At 35.1% G+C, this 15189-nt stretch overlaps 1 protein-coding gene across 4 annotated transcripts in view; it reads left to right on the top strand.

The window, feature by feature from the left end:
• Plppr5 (phospholipid phosphatase related 5) overlaps window positions 1–13920 on the top strand; it is a 110145-nt gene extending 96225 nt beyond the window's left edge. For 2 of the 4 annotated variants that reach the window (XR_005735322.2, XM_005327690.4), the window contains one exon: window positions 11101–13920. Coding sequence is in view for 3 of the 4 variants with exons in the window: in XM_005327690.4 (XP_005327747.1) it covers window positions 11101–11133 (33 nt within the window). In the remaining variant the exon portion in view is untranslated. Of the gene's footprint in view, window positions 1–6717; window positions 7295–11100 lie in introns of those variants that run through there. The other 2 variants (XM_078026804.1, XM_040289027.2) reach the window with 2 other exon arrangements.
• Window positions 13921–15189: the final 1269 nt, after the last annotated feature.

The following is a 15189-nucleotide window of genomic DNA, read 5'->3' as shown; positions in this document are numbered from 1 at the left end:
ATGACCCAGGCAACCATATGCATTGACCTTTACATGTTCTTCTTTGCAGATTATTGGATTTCAGGAATCTAAGGGAAGCAAGAGTTGAAATTTAGTCAGGGAAGGAGGTAGAAGGAGAGCTAGGTTTTAGCAGCTGGAAATCCTTGGTTTGAAACCCAGTTCTTCTATGTAATAAGTAGGTGGAGTTAGACACCTTCCTTCATGCAAAAATTAGGAATTCTCTTTTACTTCAGACAAAGATACCTCTATGAACGTATTTCATAGATTTAAAAGTTTATGCAATGTCTACTTCATGCATGAGCACATGTGGCCAAAAATATTATGGTATTAAATACTGCATACTTTAGGGCCCTAGCAACAGCAAAACAATATTGTGATTTCTTGTCAAGACAAATATGACTATACGTTACCATGTACCCTGTGATAAATTTCTTTGAGGCTTCAGAATGCTCTGCATGAATAACTCTGGCAATCTATTTAAGATTCAGTTGCTTTCCTATGATGCAAATCTTTGTTTTACAGGGCTGCTGGACTATAATATAAATGTTATACAGGACCATGTCAAAACAACTTTATTAGTAATTAGTTATTGGAATATTTAGTGGAACTAAACATAGTCATATTTTAGGCATTTTCCCTTAATCTAAGCTCTGAGCATTTATGCCAAATATTTGAAGTAAATCAACATTTATGTGCCATACTCTGTTCTCCCTTGTTAAATTTAATTTTGCTTTAAAACAGTGCATTGAAAATGGAAGCTTAAAGATTTCAACAAGCATTTAACATTTTTTAGGTTAAAAAGAGTAGCACATTTACTTACTCTGTTGCCATATGTCATTTTTCCAGTTTGTGCATCCATATATTTAGTATTTAGTTTTTCACACTATTTATGAATCAGAATGTACTACACAAAGAATAAAAGCCAGATTTTTTCCAGTTATCCAACAGTCCTTTTATAAATGCATATTTCAGAAATTTACTTTGAAATGTAGACAACAAGCATTCTCATCTCATTTGTGTGAATAAATAGAGTTGATGTCTGCATCTTAAAGTGACATGATGCAGCCATTAGTTAAGGAGAGAATAAACAATGATGGATTAAAAAATCATTCCTGATGCCTACATAATTAGATGTGCACAGGAAACTGCTCCCAGATGCTCATCCCCTCTTCCCTCAAATCTGCTTCCTCGGGATGCACTATCCTAGAAGCACTAAGAGTCTTTTGGAATCAATCAGAGGCACCAGGATACCATGAAAACTTTCTGTAGTGAAACTGCAAAATGTTAACAAAAACTAGGAAAATAAACTAAACAATGACACGTCTGATGAAAGAACCAACCATTTGTTTTTTGTGTGGTTGTTAAAGAAGGAATCGAAGAGTAAACAATTCAGGTCAATGTTTAAAATTTGAATATTCAGGGTTGGGTGTATAGTTCAGTGGTACAGTGCTTGCTCAGCATGCTCCAACCCTTGGTTCAATCCCCAGCACCACAAAAAATAAGATATAAAATTCAATAAACAAAACAAAAAATTAACGGGAAGTACCTGTATCTCACCAGGGTAATTACTGGAAACATTTCCTTAATGTAGCTTTCAAGAACGGAGGAGGTTGTGCACAACCAGCGATTCAGTGTATGATTCCTTTCATAGTCTGCTTTTACTCACTTAAAAATACACCATAGTGTAGATCAGTAAATACAATAATTGGATATCAAGCATAACAGTAAAAGCTAATCTTCAATTAGAGCTTAATGTTGAGTCTCAAATTACAGTGAACCTCACACATAAAATATTTTGAGTTTTTATAGATATCATATGAGTGCTTCTTTCTTCCACATTACAAAGAAAGTGACTAAAAAGGGGTAAGTAACATGCCCTAGGTCACACAGCTGGCCTGGCCTGTGTTTTAAATCAAGAATACAAATCTGTATTTTTTCATTTCATGGAAATATGTTGCATCTTTGTCATTTTGGATACCAAACTCATAATCACTATGCCACACAATAATATGTTGAAAAAGATTATAAACCATATCAAATTATATAACCATTACTTTTAATAGACATAAGAGATTGCTTCGACTTCCAGTTTTCCACAATCATATACAAATACTAAGGTAAACAGCCCTAATACATTTGTATTTGTAAATCAATTAATAACTTAAGATAAATTTATAAGAGGAAATTCTAAAAGGAAGAGAATGAATACTATTCAGACTTGAATGCAAATGTCCTCTCCAACAATGTTGAGACTATTGTTCATAATCTTCACCTGTGTTAGAGATCAAAAATAAGTGAGGTATCTCATTTTGATCAATGTTGTTTGAATATTTTCCAATAAATTTATTTTACAATTTTTTGAACAATCTGGTGTTGAAACAACAATTCAACAATTGACACACTAAATTATGGACACTACTGGGCCTTTACGCTTAGTTTATGACTGGCCATCCTAATGTTTTAAAGTTCGGGCACATTGAAGCACAATTTATGCCCTAAGTTTCCTTTTAAAACTGTACACTCAGTGAGTTCTGATAGACACATACCATCATGTCATCATCACCATTACCAAGTTATAGAACATTTCTGTCACCCCAAAATGTTTCTTCCCCTTTTGCCACCAGCCACCTCCTTCAACCTCCACTCCCTGGCAACCTGGGATCTATTTTCAGTTCTTACAGCTTTGCCTGTCCCAGGTTGTCATATACATGGACTGATACAGCATATGGCCTTTTGAGTCTGACTTGTCCTGCATGCATCAACAGGCCTCCCCCACCTTCCTTCCTATTGTTGAATAGGATTCTGTCGTGTGAAGGTACCACAGCTGGTTTACCCATTAACCAATTGAAGGACATTTGGGGCAATAATGAAGAATGCTGATAAGCACACATGTACAGGTTTTTGTATGAATCTGTATTTTTTTTCTTTTGGATATATATACCTAAGAATAGATGGTATATGGCACTGGTAGATTATATGGTTTGTATGATAAATATATATTTACCTTTAAAAAAGATTTTATAGATTGTCTTAGTTCAGAGCCCTTGTGGTTTGGAATGGTTCTGAAATGTATCTTGATTTGGCTTGTCTAATTTTTTACAACTGGTGTTTCTTCATGAAAATAGGCAAACTTTTAAATGAGGAATTTTAATCAGGTCCTGATCATGCAAGAATTCATTATGCAGTTTGTCCATTAGCCACTTCTCTAATTCTTCTCTGTCATATAACATTGGCCTGCTTATTTAACAAATCTAAACTATCTCCAAAAGTCAAAATGAAATAAAATAAATAAGAATCCAGTTATTTAAAATACTAGTGTAAAAGAAGGCCTGTGGGCTATTTATGAATGAATTACCTTATCATCAGTTGTTACGTACAGCAAACTTTTGTATGTAGTCAGTTTTGTAATTAATGAAACAAACATCAAATAAGAAGCACTGAGATATATTTTCCAGAACCCATCAGCTTACAGTGTAGAAGGGAGAAAGACCATTTTGTAGGCACATACAGAAGACTGTGATGATGGATATGCTAAAGAAGTTACTACAGGGGACTTAACTAAATTTAGAATGCTTGCAACATTAACTAAAGGAAGACCTCAAGGATCATTATGCAAAAGAGGAGGGGAAAGAAGAATGTTCCAGATAGACAAACCAACTCATGCAAAGGTTGTGTTTGGCAGGATATGGATGAGTTTTCAGATGATCAAGCAGAGGGTCCAGAATAAATGAGAAAGAAATGGAATTCATGGGAGCAAGAGAGACTGAGGCAGATGGATAAATTAGCAGTCAGGAAGTACCCACATGGCTCAGGAAACTTCCTAGTGTGAGGCAGACCAGACAGGAGATAAACTGGAATATTTTACTCCTAACATGCTTAATTATTGAGAATATAGCTAGGACTATTGGATAAAAAGGGGCCATGGGACCTAAGATACTTAGATAAGAAATTCAGAATGCAGAGTACATGGATTCCCACATCCATCAGGTACCATAAACACATGAGTATTAATGGACTTCTATGAAATGTCTTGTCAGTGCATTTGGAAAACGTGGAGTTGAAATAAAGCAGCCCTTCACAACCTAGAGGTGTTGTGAGGCTCTGGGCTAGGCATCTGATGTGCAGCTGATCTGCAATATTTTGAACATGAGGGACTTCTTTTTATAATCATTCACTATTGCTGCTTTTTTTTAAAAAAAAGGCAGTACTCTTTTACAGTGGTTACATTTTTAAAAAGAACTAAGTGTATATGCCTGGCAATGCCTACTTCACTAACCAGTCACTGTACTACACCTTCAGGCAGTGGTACTCAGACTCATGTAAAAGAAGGGGATTACATTGCTTATAAGCTCTTATAAGAAAATATGGCAAACTTTGAGGATGCAAGCCCAAAGAATCTGATCCAGTGTGCCCTTATTTGGGTCTGGGGATCTGAAATGTATCAGGCAACTCAGGTGAGTTGGATGTGGGGCAAGACATGGCCTGGATCTAGCTGGGCCAGCAGAGCCTCTAATGTAGTGGTTAAATGCTGGCTGCACATTCCAATCATCCAGAGAGCCTTTAAAATTTCCAGCTATCATGCCATGCCTCAGACCAATTAAATCCAGGTCTCAGGAGTTGCATCAGTATTTTCTTAAAGCTCCTAACATGAAACCATGGATGAGAACCAGTGTCCCTAAAGATTTGGTGTGGAAAGCTGTTTGCTTCTTTGGCATCTCAGGGCTTGAAAATACTTTATAAGATCTGTAGCTAATGCTCCAGTAAAAACTAGGCTTGCCTTTGGCTTAATTAGCTTATCAGAGAAAGCCGCCTAGAGAGTTCTTCCTTCTTTGGGGAGAAACGATTCTCTCAGAAAATAGCTTTTAGCCCCTCTTCTCTCAAGAGTACAAAAGGAAATTCCTGAATGGAAATAAAACTCCAAACTAATACAAAATCCTGCACTGAAATTGAACCACTGTATGGAGAGAAATGGTCCCCAAGACTTTTCTTTTCCAAGGAAACTCTTGTTCTGTCACATTTTAGTTTTTGTGCTTGTTTTCATACCCCAAATCCTTAAAATGAAAATAAATTACATAACATGAATTCTACAACTAATTTCACAGCTTTAAGTCTGAATTTCACAAATAATTTCTCTTACATAGACCTGTCTTTATTTCTGTTTACTGAAATACTCTCACCAATTTCACAGTGTACCATACCAGGAGGAAAATTTAACCTAACAAAGTCAGGTTGTAGAGTACTATGTACTGTATTCACTCTATGTGGTAAAAGTGCTTTTTGTGTTCTCTCTTCACCCATACAATGAATAAAGTAAGGAAGCAAATAGCAAAATAAAGAGCAACAATACTTGGGATTATGTTAGCCATCTATCTTTCCTGATAAAATGCGGGCTACATCAGTATAACACCAGAATCATTGACTGGTTTCATCATAGGACAGTGATTCCTTATCCTAAATCCTCAGGAGTTTTTCAGGATGCAAAATATTTTATATTTCAAATATTTGTGGATTCTGTTACAGAAACAGGGTTTAGAGGATCACTTTGTAATCAAAGATGGTAATTTATACAGCAAAATAGCACAAATTGCTTTGTATCAGTTACGTTTTTGCTACTCATTAAGTTTGCACCAAGTCTTGTGAGAAACATTTGACTTTTAAATTTTGCTTAGAACCGACGTGATTCTGCAATCTGCATTTGGGGTAAAATTGGGAGTTCATAACCCACTTCAATCTAATGTATGAAATATGATATGTCAAGAGCTTTGTAATGTTGTGAACAACCAATAAAAAAAAATTAAAAAAAAAATTTTGCTTAGATATTAGAAATGTAGACTTGTAGAGTTATAGATTATAAGATCAAATGAACAAATGGTGATTTTATTTCTAAAATTCTAGCCATTTTTTAAAAATTCTTGATTTCTTTCATTTTTTTTCTTTTTCTTCCTCTCTTAGTCCCTCCTCTTATTTCCCATCCTTCTTATTCTTTTTACTATTTTTTAGCTTGTTTCTATGATTTTTATAAATTTAAATGAATGATGGATATATTTGAGTAGGGATAAGGATTAATATGACTAAAATATTATTTATACAAGTAGGATAAAGTCCATTCAAATAGGATTATCTGTTATTTTACATAGGAGAAAGCTGGTTCTTCAGGTTAAATTATTTGTGAAAACTTCCCAGTGTTGGAGGCCACATCCAAACACTGGACATTCAAACTACCTGACTGCAAAATGCTCAATGACACATCTCCCCAACCAACAGGGTCAAAGTTACAGATCATTGAATTAAAGGCATTATATGCATGGATCCTATTTTATGTTCAGGTTAAAAACCTAACCTGATTGATGACAATCTCTTACTGAAACACAAAGTCCAATCTTTTTGTAATGAAGCATTTTCAAAGAAGGAACTGGAAAAATATTTAATCTCAGCTTTTGATCTAGCAGCGTTAGCAACCTAGAACTTAAACTGGTGCTTTTGGCTGGGGATGTGGCTCAAGCGGTAGCGCGCTCACCTGGCATGCGTGCGGCCCGGGTTCGATCCTCAGCACCACATATCAACAAAGATGTTGTGTCCGCCGAGAACTAAAAAATAAATATTAAAAATTCTCTCTCTCTCTCTCTCTCCTCTCTCACTCTCTCTTTAAAAAAAAACTGGTGCTTTTCCTACATAAAGAAGTAAATATTTAAATAATATGTAAAACACATTTTGTAGGTGTCTGAAATCCAACCTTCTGAGAATGGCCAAGAAGAAAGTTCACAGGAAAGGTCCTTTAAAGACTGTCTGGCCAGGCTGTTCAGCTGGATAATAGGAGTAAGCCACTGTGAACACCTTCACTTAAGGCAATAAACGTATGTGCGCTAGAGCGCACTGGAATTGGAGTTGGGTTGCAAAGCAAAAGCAAATACGGAAAAATGTGTCCTTCTGTGCAGAATTTCATAACAACCAAAAGAGACCTAGGCACTATAGATTGCTTGTAATTACTGTTAATTTTTCAAATATTTTCATTTTTCACTTATTAATGAGAATTTAAAATTCCTTAACTAAATAGTCCCTTAATAATGGCTTTTCACATTTTGTTTTCATATAGCTTTAATTCGGCATACTTTTCTAGAGTAATGTTTTTATTTTTTCTCCCCTCATTTCCCTTATTTTTTTTAAAAGGAAGTGGTGAGTGGCAAATCTCAGGTGGCAAGTCATCACCAATTGTTTATGCCATAAATAAATGATAGTCTGGTTTAAATAGCATTTTAAATTCATTGCAGAGCATAATTTCTGTAAATGGGGAGGGGAAAAATAAATAGTAAATAGATTTTCATGTAGAATTTAGAGCATTAAAAATGGACATGCTATAGGTTTTAGAATTTTCCAAATTTATGAATCCAAAAGATGTCTTAGAAATGAAGTACCTGCTTTTCCATGGGACCCCTGCACTCAAGGACTGGACTCAGTATTTTGCTCCATGCTTTCTGTTGATCTGAGTGAACACTTTCTATTGGATAGTTCATGTATGATATTCCAAACTTTACCTACTTGGGTTGCAGTTCTATCATCTTCACTTTAAGCCTCTGGCATGTGTAATTGTGAACAGCACCAGAAATTGTGCTGATAAATTATATGACCACTTAATTCTATGCATGAGATTTTGGTTTGCCTATTGCTTGTTTGTACTGTCTTTCAGAAATAAGATTCAGTATTGCATAATTAAGATTTCACACAAATTTACCTGGGTACAGTGGCACACACCTCTAATCCCAGCAGCATTGGAGGCTGAAGCAGGAGGATCCTGAGTTCAAGGGCAGATTCGTGAGACCCTGTCTCTAAATAAAATATTAAAAGGGTTTGGGATGTGGCTCAGTGGTTAAGTGCCCCTGGGTTCAATCCTGGTAACAACAAAAAAACAATTTACACAAAAGGAAAAATTCGTTGTCATCTGGCTTGCTTCATACTGAGCCCAATGCTCATTAAGATACATGATATGGAAATAGTAAATGCAGTTGTTGTTTTTTTTTTTGTATTACTGAGAAAAACATCAGTGGGGAAGTGAGCAATATCATAATTTCTTTCACGTGAATTATTACATCTGTATATTTCAAAGTGTGTATTTACATACCTTATTGATAAATATTGTGTAATATAAAATCTCAGATGGTAACATAAAGATGGTAACATAATTTTCTTGTTATATAATAATCTGGTCCCTTCTCTAGATTCCTACAGGGGAAATCACCCTTGTTGTAGAAGAAAAATAATCTTATTTTAAAAGCCTGCAATAAACAAGAAGATAATCCATCTCCTTCATTTTAGAGTATAGATTCATTTGCTCTTAAACAATGAAGTTGATAAAGAGACCCCTGTCCTCTCTGTGCAATTTTTTTTATGTACTGAGATCATATTAAATTTCCCTTTCTTCCCTATGCACACTCCAATGTTTTATTTTCATATGTTTAGCTCTCTGCTAACCACAGCCAACTTAAATGATGAGCCCCAAGTGGGATCCTTCTAATTCCTGTCAAATAGGAAAATCATCTCAGATGTTAAAACTTATATGTGATATGAAATGGAAAGAGTGTTAATTAAGAGGAAAGCAAAAGAGTTTCCCCCAGAACCCTGGGATCTAAAAATGTAGTTAGTCTGGAAATAAACTGTTACCCTTGTAGTTTAAATTGATAATGACTTGGCATGGAGGAAAGGGTAATATTCCTTGGTTTGGAATAGCCACTGAAGCATGTGATTTTAAATCACAACCTTGAATCCCAGCATTTTCTGGATCTCAATAGCACACTTAGAGTTGTCTGTTCAATACCTCATTACTAAGGCATCTATACAAGAATTCTAAAGACCAGTTAGTTTATAATAAACAAAAATCTGTTGGCTTACAGTCCTGGAAGCTGGGAAATCCAGGATCAAGAGGCCAGCATCTGGAAAGTGCCTTCAAGTGGCATCCTCCTATGTCGGAAGCAAAGAGAAAGAGAAGGAAGAGAGAAGGGATCTGAACTCGCCCTTTTATAACCAGCTCACTGCCACAATAATCGCCTTAATCCATGCATGAAGGCCTCACCCTTGTGACCTAATTACCTCATTAGGCTCCACTTCCCAGTGCTGTTGTATTGAGGATAAATCTCCAACTCCTATTTTTTTGGGTGACACATTCAAATCATAGCATATTGTGATTTTACATTACTTTTTTTGAGATGGTCCCAATTTAGGTCTGCTCTTACTGATTATGTTCAGCCCCCTTTTACCTTTCATCACATCCAGGTTAAATGATGACCTACATTTATGTGGCCCCCTACAGTGACCACACCCTTCAAGTACTCTCTCCAGCTGACACTTGTGAACTTGTCTTTTCTCTGCTTCTGTCAAGCTTTGCATTGCTCATCCATAGCTTGTTTCTAGTGATTTCTGTGCCTTATTAAGAACACCAGACATCTAATTCTACCCACTAGAGTGTTGGTTGTCACCTTCACTTAGAATTATCTTCAGCAATTTTAATGAGCCTGTGGTCCCCTCTTTATCTGGGTCAACAGCTGGAACACTAAGAGCCTATACCAGTGGACTCAGAACACTATTTTCTGTTCATTTTTATGTCTTTTCCTCTCTCTTCGTGTCTCTTCTTTACTCCTTCCCTACCCATCATTTGCCACTGATTGATTAATCTTCAATTTTTATCTTAACTTTCTAGCAATTATTTAATTCTAGGTCCTGTCCAGAGGTGTAACACTAATGTCAGTTTTGTACTGAAACACTCTATATCACATCGTATTTTCTCAGTTCACTGATTTCAAGTTCCCACAGGGACACTGGAAATAAAGCGAAGATGTATTCTTTCCACAATTCCTTATGGTTTTTATTCAATCAGAGTGGATTATATAACTCTGAAAACTGTTTCTCGTCCCAATGTCATGCCTGCACTTTTGGAAGGAAAACATGGCAATAAATTCCTGAATTTCCCAACCTTTTTATCATGCATTATCTAAATGGAAAATTAAAATTTCTAAAATGTTATCAGGACTCCATGAAGCAGCCAGCGTGCTCTGCTTACTTCTGACTTCTGCTAATATTGTTTTTCTCTAGCATTAAATGGGTCAAGTCTAGAAAACAATGCCTTAAATTATAGTCAGTCACATTCTTGCTGTTTAATATGCCTAAATTCAATGAAAATACATTTTCATCCTCACATACATTTTAAGTATGTTTTAACTGGTTAAAACACTTTAACTGGAAATGAACTAAATTTATGCTGAAGACATTTCATGGCATGCATTCATTATATGAAATTCTGTTTATGATACCATTGTATTATAAAGAGCCAATGTGACAACTACTATTAAAAGCATTCCAAATGGGTAATGTGATGGTGGAGCCCTTTTGTCATGTTGCTGTTTTCTGTAAAAGTTGTCATTCGTGTTAGATCTTAACATAATCCCAAATGTGGCATGATTAATTATGTAATTTTCACTGCAATATTCCAGCAGCCATGACCTGGCCTATTGCATGCCTGATGCTACTTAAATATTAGTCATTCCTCAGGTTTTCTCCATATATAATTTGTTGCTTTAAAAAAAAAACACAAGTTCTATCAAGAATTTTATGGATGAAGTAAAAAACAGATATTACAGTCTGGAATCTAAATTCAAGCATCAAAAATAAGATATTTAAGTAGATTTTTGTCAACTAACAAATGCCACTTCAGTCTGAGCATTTCACCACCTCATTCTACGCCATCTGTCTCACAGGGAGCAATTAATCTGAAACTCCAACAGGCAGCATTAAAATTCCATTAACACTGAACAGAATATTAACATGTCTGGCATTGCCATTTTTATCTCTCCAAATTTCGGTGTTAATTTTGAATAAAGCAGGTATAACATTTTAATTTATTCAGTTAATTAAGAATATTGAATAAAATATATAATTAGCAGCTAAATTACGTAATAATACACAGATTTTAGTTGAATAACACTGTACGTTTTGGCAAGCTAAACATCCTCGGGCTGAAGTTTTGTATTAGGCTAATGATGATTAGTAAAAGCTCTAAATATTTTACAGAACCAGTTTTCCCAAGACTGACTTTGTAATTGCTTCTTTTTGCAGAACCACATCACCGCCTTCGCGGAAGTCACATGATATTGAAGCAGATGGTTTTTCCCTGCATTGGACATCATCCCTTTTTACCATCCATTCGTAACACCCAAAGTTTGTTTGATTACAATAGAAGTTTATAAAGTTGTCTAATAATTTTTATAATTTTAAAATCAATGTCAACCTATCTGTTTCCCCCACTAGACTGTGAGCTCCTCGAGGGCAGGACTGTGTCTTTCTTTTCTGTATCTCCAACATCTGCAACAAAGCCTAGCAGCACAGATTAGGTGCTCAATAAAAATGAAATGATCAGATGAAAAATTAATTCTTAAATAAAATATTCACTTTAGTTTCTCAAAGAATCTCTGCAACTATGTGAAAAAGAAACTTCTACATGAGTCATATTTGTATAAGAAAACCCTCTATTTTGAGCTTGTTAAGCTTTTTAATTTTCATATACCTATTCAGCAGTATACCATATTTAATTTGATTTTTGGCTAGTTAAGCTTTTTAATTTTTTATATATCTCTTCAGCAGTATACCATATTTAATTTGAAGTGGACTTTGAAAGTCATGGGGGTTTTATTTTATTATTCAGCATGACATTCTTTCCATTCTAACAGAATTCAGTGTGTGAAATTACTTTTAGAAAGTATGTCTTATACTAAAATAATGTTTGCACATTATATTATACTATATTTCACTTAAAATACCATTCATGCATACATTCTAAGACTGGTGCTTCTGCTTTTGAAGGGGAAAATGCCAATTTTTACTGTAATAAGTAATGTATCATAATTAAAAATTATTTATTTGGACGTTTTCTCCTGACAGCTGTGGTTTAATTGTTGACTAATAGTTTTTGATGGCAGGTAGCAATTAGGATACAATACATGAGTAAATCCAGCACTGATAACTTCTTACTGAATAGTTTTCCATTGGTAACAATGTCCTCAAGTGATTATAAGCTCCCTCCTTATATTACTTTTTACTGGCCAAGATTCCACATAATTTAAATAGGAAAGAACCACATACTGACACACAATTTTAATGATATAAATTCTAGAAATATGATTAACGTATTTTAATTTGCATTTGTGTAGTGCTTTAAAATGCAAAAATACATTAACAGTAATTGTCTCATCCAATTTCATAATATCTCCATGTACATGTTAAAAGTATGGCTTTGTTTTATAGATGAGAAAAATAAAGCCAAGACAGGGTAAACAACATGTCCAATCCCAGGCAACTAGAAAGAGGCAGAGTTAAAACTTCAATTCAGATCTTTGGACCCCAGATTTATATTTCTTTCAAATATGCCACCATGGCCATGCCATTTTGAATGCTGAATCCATTCAGAGGTCAGTAGAGTTCTTTGCAACAACCTCTGTTTTAAAAATACAGATATGCCAAAAGAGGGTCACAAAAGCTCTGCCGTATTTTAAATGTTTACTTTTTTAAGAATGAACACTTTTCAAAAACAACTCTACAGTAGCCTATTTTAAAACAAATATCAGATTTTCCTTGAATGTGAAGCTTGAATCAAATGTGTCTCCTGCGCCCTCTCCCATAGGCCCCCGGGGTCTGCAGGACATCTTTGACACCGAGCATGTGGAATTCAGGGTGAACATCACTATAATCTAAGGAAGAGGTGCTTCTTGGCAGCGACTTCACAATCTTTAAAACTAACCTGAGTTACTTTGGCTCCCTTTAGCAGGTGTTGAATTGGCTGAAGCAAATCTTGAAAGAAAGTGAGTTTTAATTGACTCCATAATTTGACAGAAATCTGCAAATAAGGATAATCAAATACTTGTTCATTGTTCCCCAAATGGATGTCACTTGCCCATTTCCAACGTTGTAGGAGTTAAAACCCTTCTATTAGGGCCAAATAAAGAAAAATCTCTATTTTTTACCAGTTTAGATCTCTGTAGTGATTCATTTCTGTTGGAAATTTAGAGCAAACTTTAAATGCCTGACTGTCTTCAAAGACTTAGGCAATGGCAGCAGTGGGATTTACTTACTGGGAATGACAGTAAGGGGGATGGTCCTAATTTTTTAGAAGCAGGGTTACCAGCAAGGCCTCCAGAGTTTGGTTATTTCCTTTGGTTCCTCATTAGTTTCCCAAGGATCCAAGCAGGCATGTTTTTCTGGTGGAAGCCTTGGCTATATGAGTATGTCAGTATTGTATATTTGCACCTTGCTAAACCTGTCTGAATGCAGGAGTTATAAATTCTCAAAACTCAGATATAACCCAGAATCAGAGTAAGGTCATTTCTAATATTTATACATCATAGGCCCATGATTGTGTGATGAATGATCCAAAAAAAAAGAACAAAAAAGGTACATGCAAATAGGGCAAAGGCCAGAAAAGAGACCTTAACCTGATGCTATTATTTAGAATAATGAAAAATACCTTTACGAAAGTATTAATGTGTAAATATGTACATACATAGTCTAGCAAAAGCAGATAAACACATATCTTTCAGATAAAGACATTTCCTTTTTATTCTACTCACTTGGGGCCCAGGTCAGTATAAATTGGTCAACCTGAAAATTTCAGTAGTCTCTGTTTGCATGGCAGAAATTCTGCACATGTTTTATCTGATTCCTAAGATAACTTAAAAGGCTCTTTTATGTTAAAAGAGAGGTGAACCTTCTTTGACAGACTTTGTCTATTCCACTTCTAGCTGGGCCTCTCTTTTCTCAGGATCTATCCTAGCCAAATATCTCAGTTACATTTACCATATAGTTTCTTTTGTGAAAAGAGCAGTAGGGGAGAAAATAATTCTCTGCTGTGTATTGTATTTTTCAAATAAAATTTTAAAAATTGAATTTGAAAATGAGTTTTTTTCCTTGTGTGTTGGTCCTCACTGGGGGTGGAGGACGGAAGAATGCTGGCTAATGTGCATGGAAGTCAGACTCCTCAGATTAACTGGGCAGAAATGGGAAATGGCTCACAAAGGGTCAGGTTAAATCAGTTCTTTGGGCAATAAATGGCCCTCTGATCCCTAGGGCCATCGTGGCATCTTACCAATTCCTCATTTACAAACCACCAACCCCAGGAAACTCTGAGTCACTAGGCAGGCATATAATCCACTCTATAATCATCCTCCTATGCATAGCAAAGCACTAAAGAAAGAATATAAAATATCTCCACCTGCCTATAGGGCACCATTTATTAAAATTTGATTTTATGTTCTAGAAAGTTGCTCTGGACTTATACCAAATGGTTCTATTTATACCTTGTAAAAATTGACCTTACAATTTGCTTGGAATTACCTTTCTGATATCTTATGAATTAAAATTCTTTGAAAATATCAGTTACAGATTACAAGTGAGTGAATCTTTTTGAAGAAGAAAAATAAGATATTCAGATTATTCCCTTCTGCCCCTTTCAATTAAGATTCTAGGCAGTTCTTAGTCCAGTAGGGACATAGCTGCATTTATGTAAAACATGTCTGCTCCTCCAATCCCAATTCTTGTGAGTCCAGAATGCATTATAGGGTCTAAATTCTAAGCTCAGATTGCCATCTTTCAAATCTGTTCCCTCGGTCATAAAGAGCTACAAACAAGAAAATATAGATGACTGGACATATAATCACACCTAGCATTCAATGAAAACTCCCAAGTTCATGACATCATTCTAAAGATGTCATTCTTAAGAAAAGAATGATGCTGCCAGATGCCATTCCTTCATATTATTGCATTTATAAATGTATTTCTGTTTTCCTTTTTTTTTACTGAAACATCATAACTTGTAGAAAAGGAGGAGTTATTTTTCTCCTCAAGAGGAAAAATAAAAAGCATTTTAATTGAATTCTTTTTTAATTTGTTTTAATTAGTTACAAATGACAGTATAATGACCTTGACATATCATACATTTGAATCAGAAGGGATATAATTTCTCATTTTTCTGAGTGTACAGGTTGCAGAATAATATTGGTCATGCAGTCACATATATACACACAGTAATAATAATGTGTGTTTTATTCTACTATCCTTCCTATCCCCCCATTTCCTCCCCTCCCCTCCCATCACTTCTCTTTTCTTAATCTAAGGTAATGCTATTCTTTTTTTTTCATACATGTATTTTGTATAACA

This window comes from Ictidomys tridecemlineatus, chromosome 11 (assembly GCF_052094955.1).
Source record: "Ictidomys tridecemlineatus isolate mIctTri1 chromosome 11, mIctTri1.hap1, whole genome shotgun sequence".
NCBI classification, from domain to species: Eukaryota; Metazoa; Chordata; class Mammalia; order Rodentia; family Sciuridae; genus Ictidomys; species Ictidomys tridecemlineatus.
Note: the sequence above shows the minus strand (reverse complement) of the source record. Positions and strands in the feature narration are given on the sequence as shown.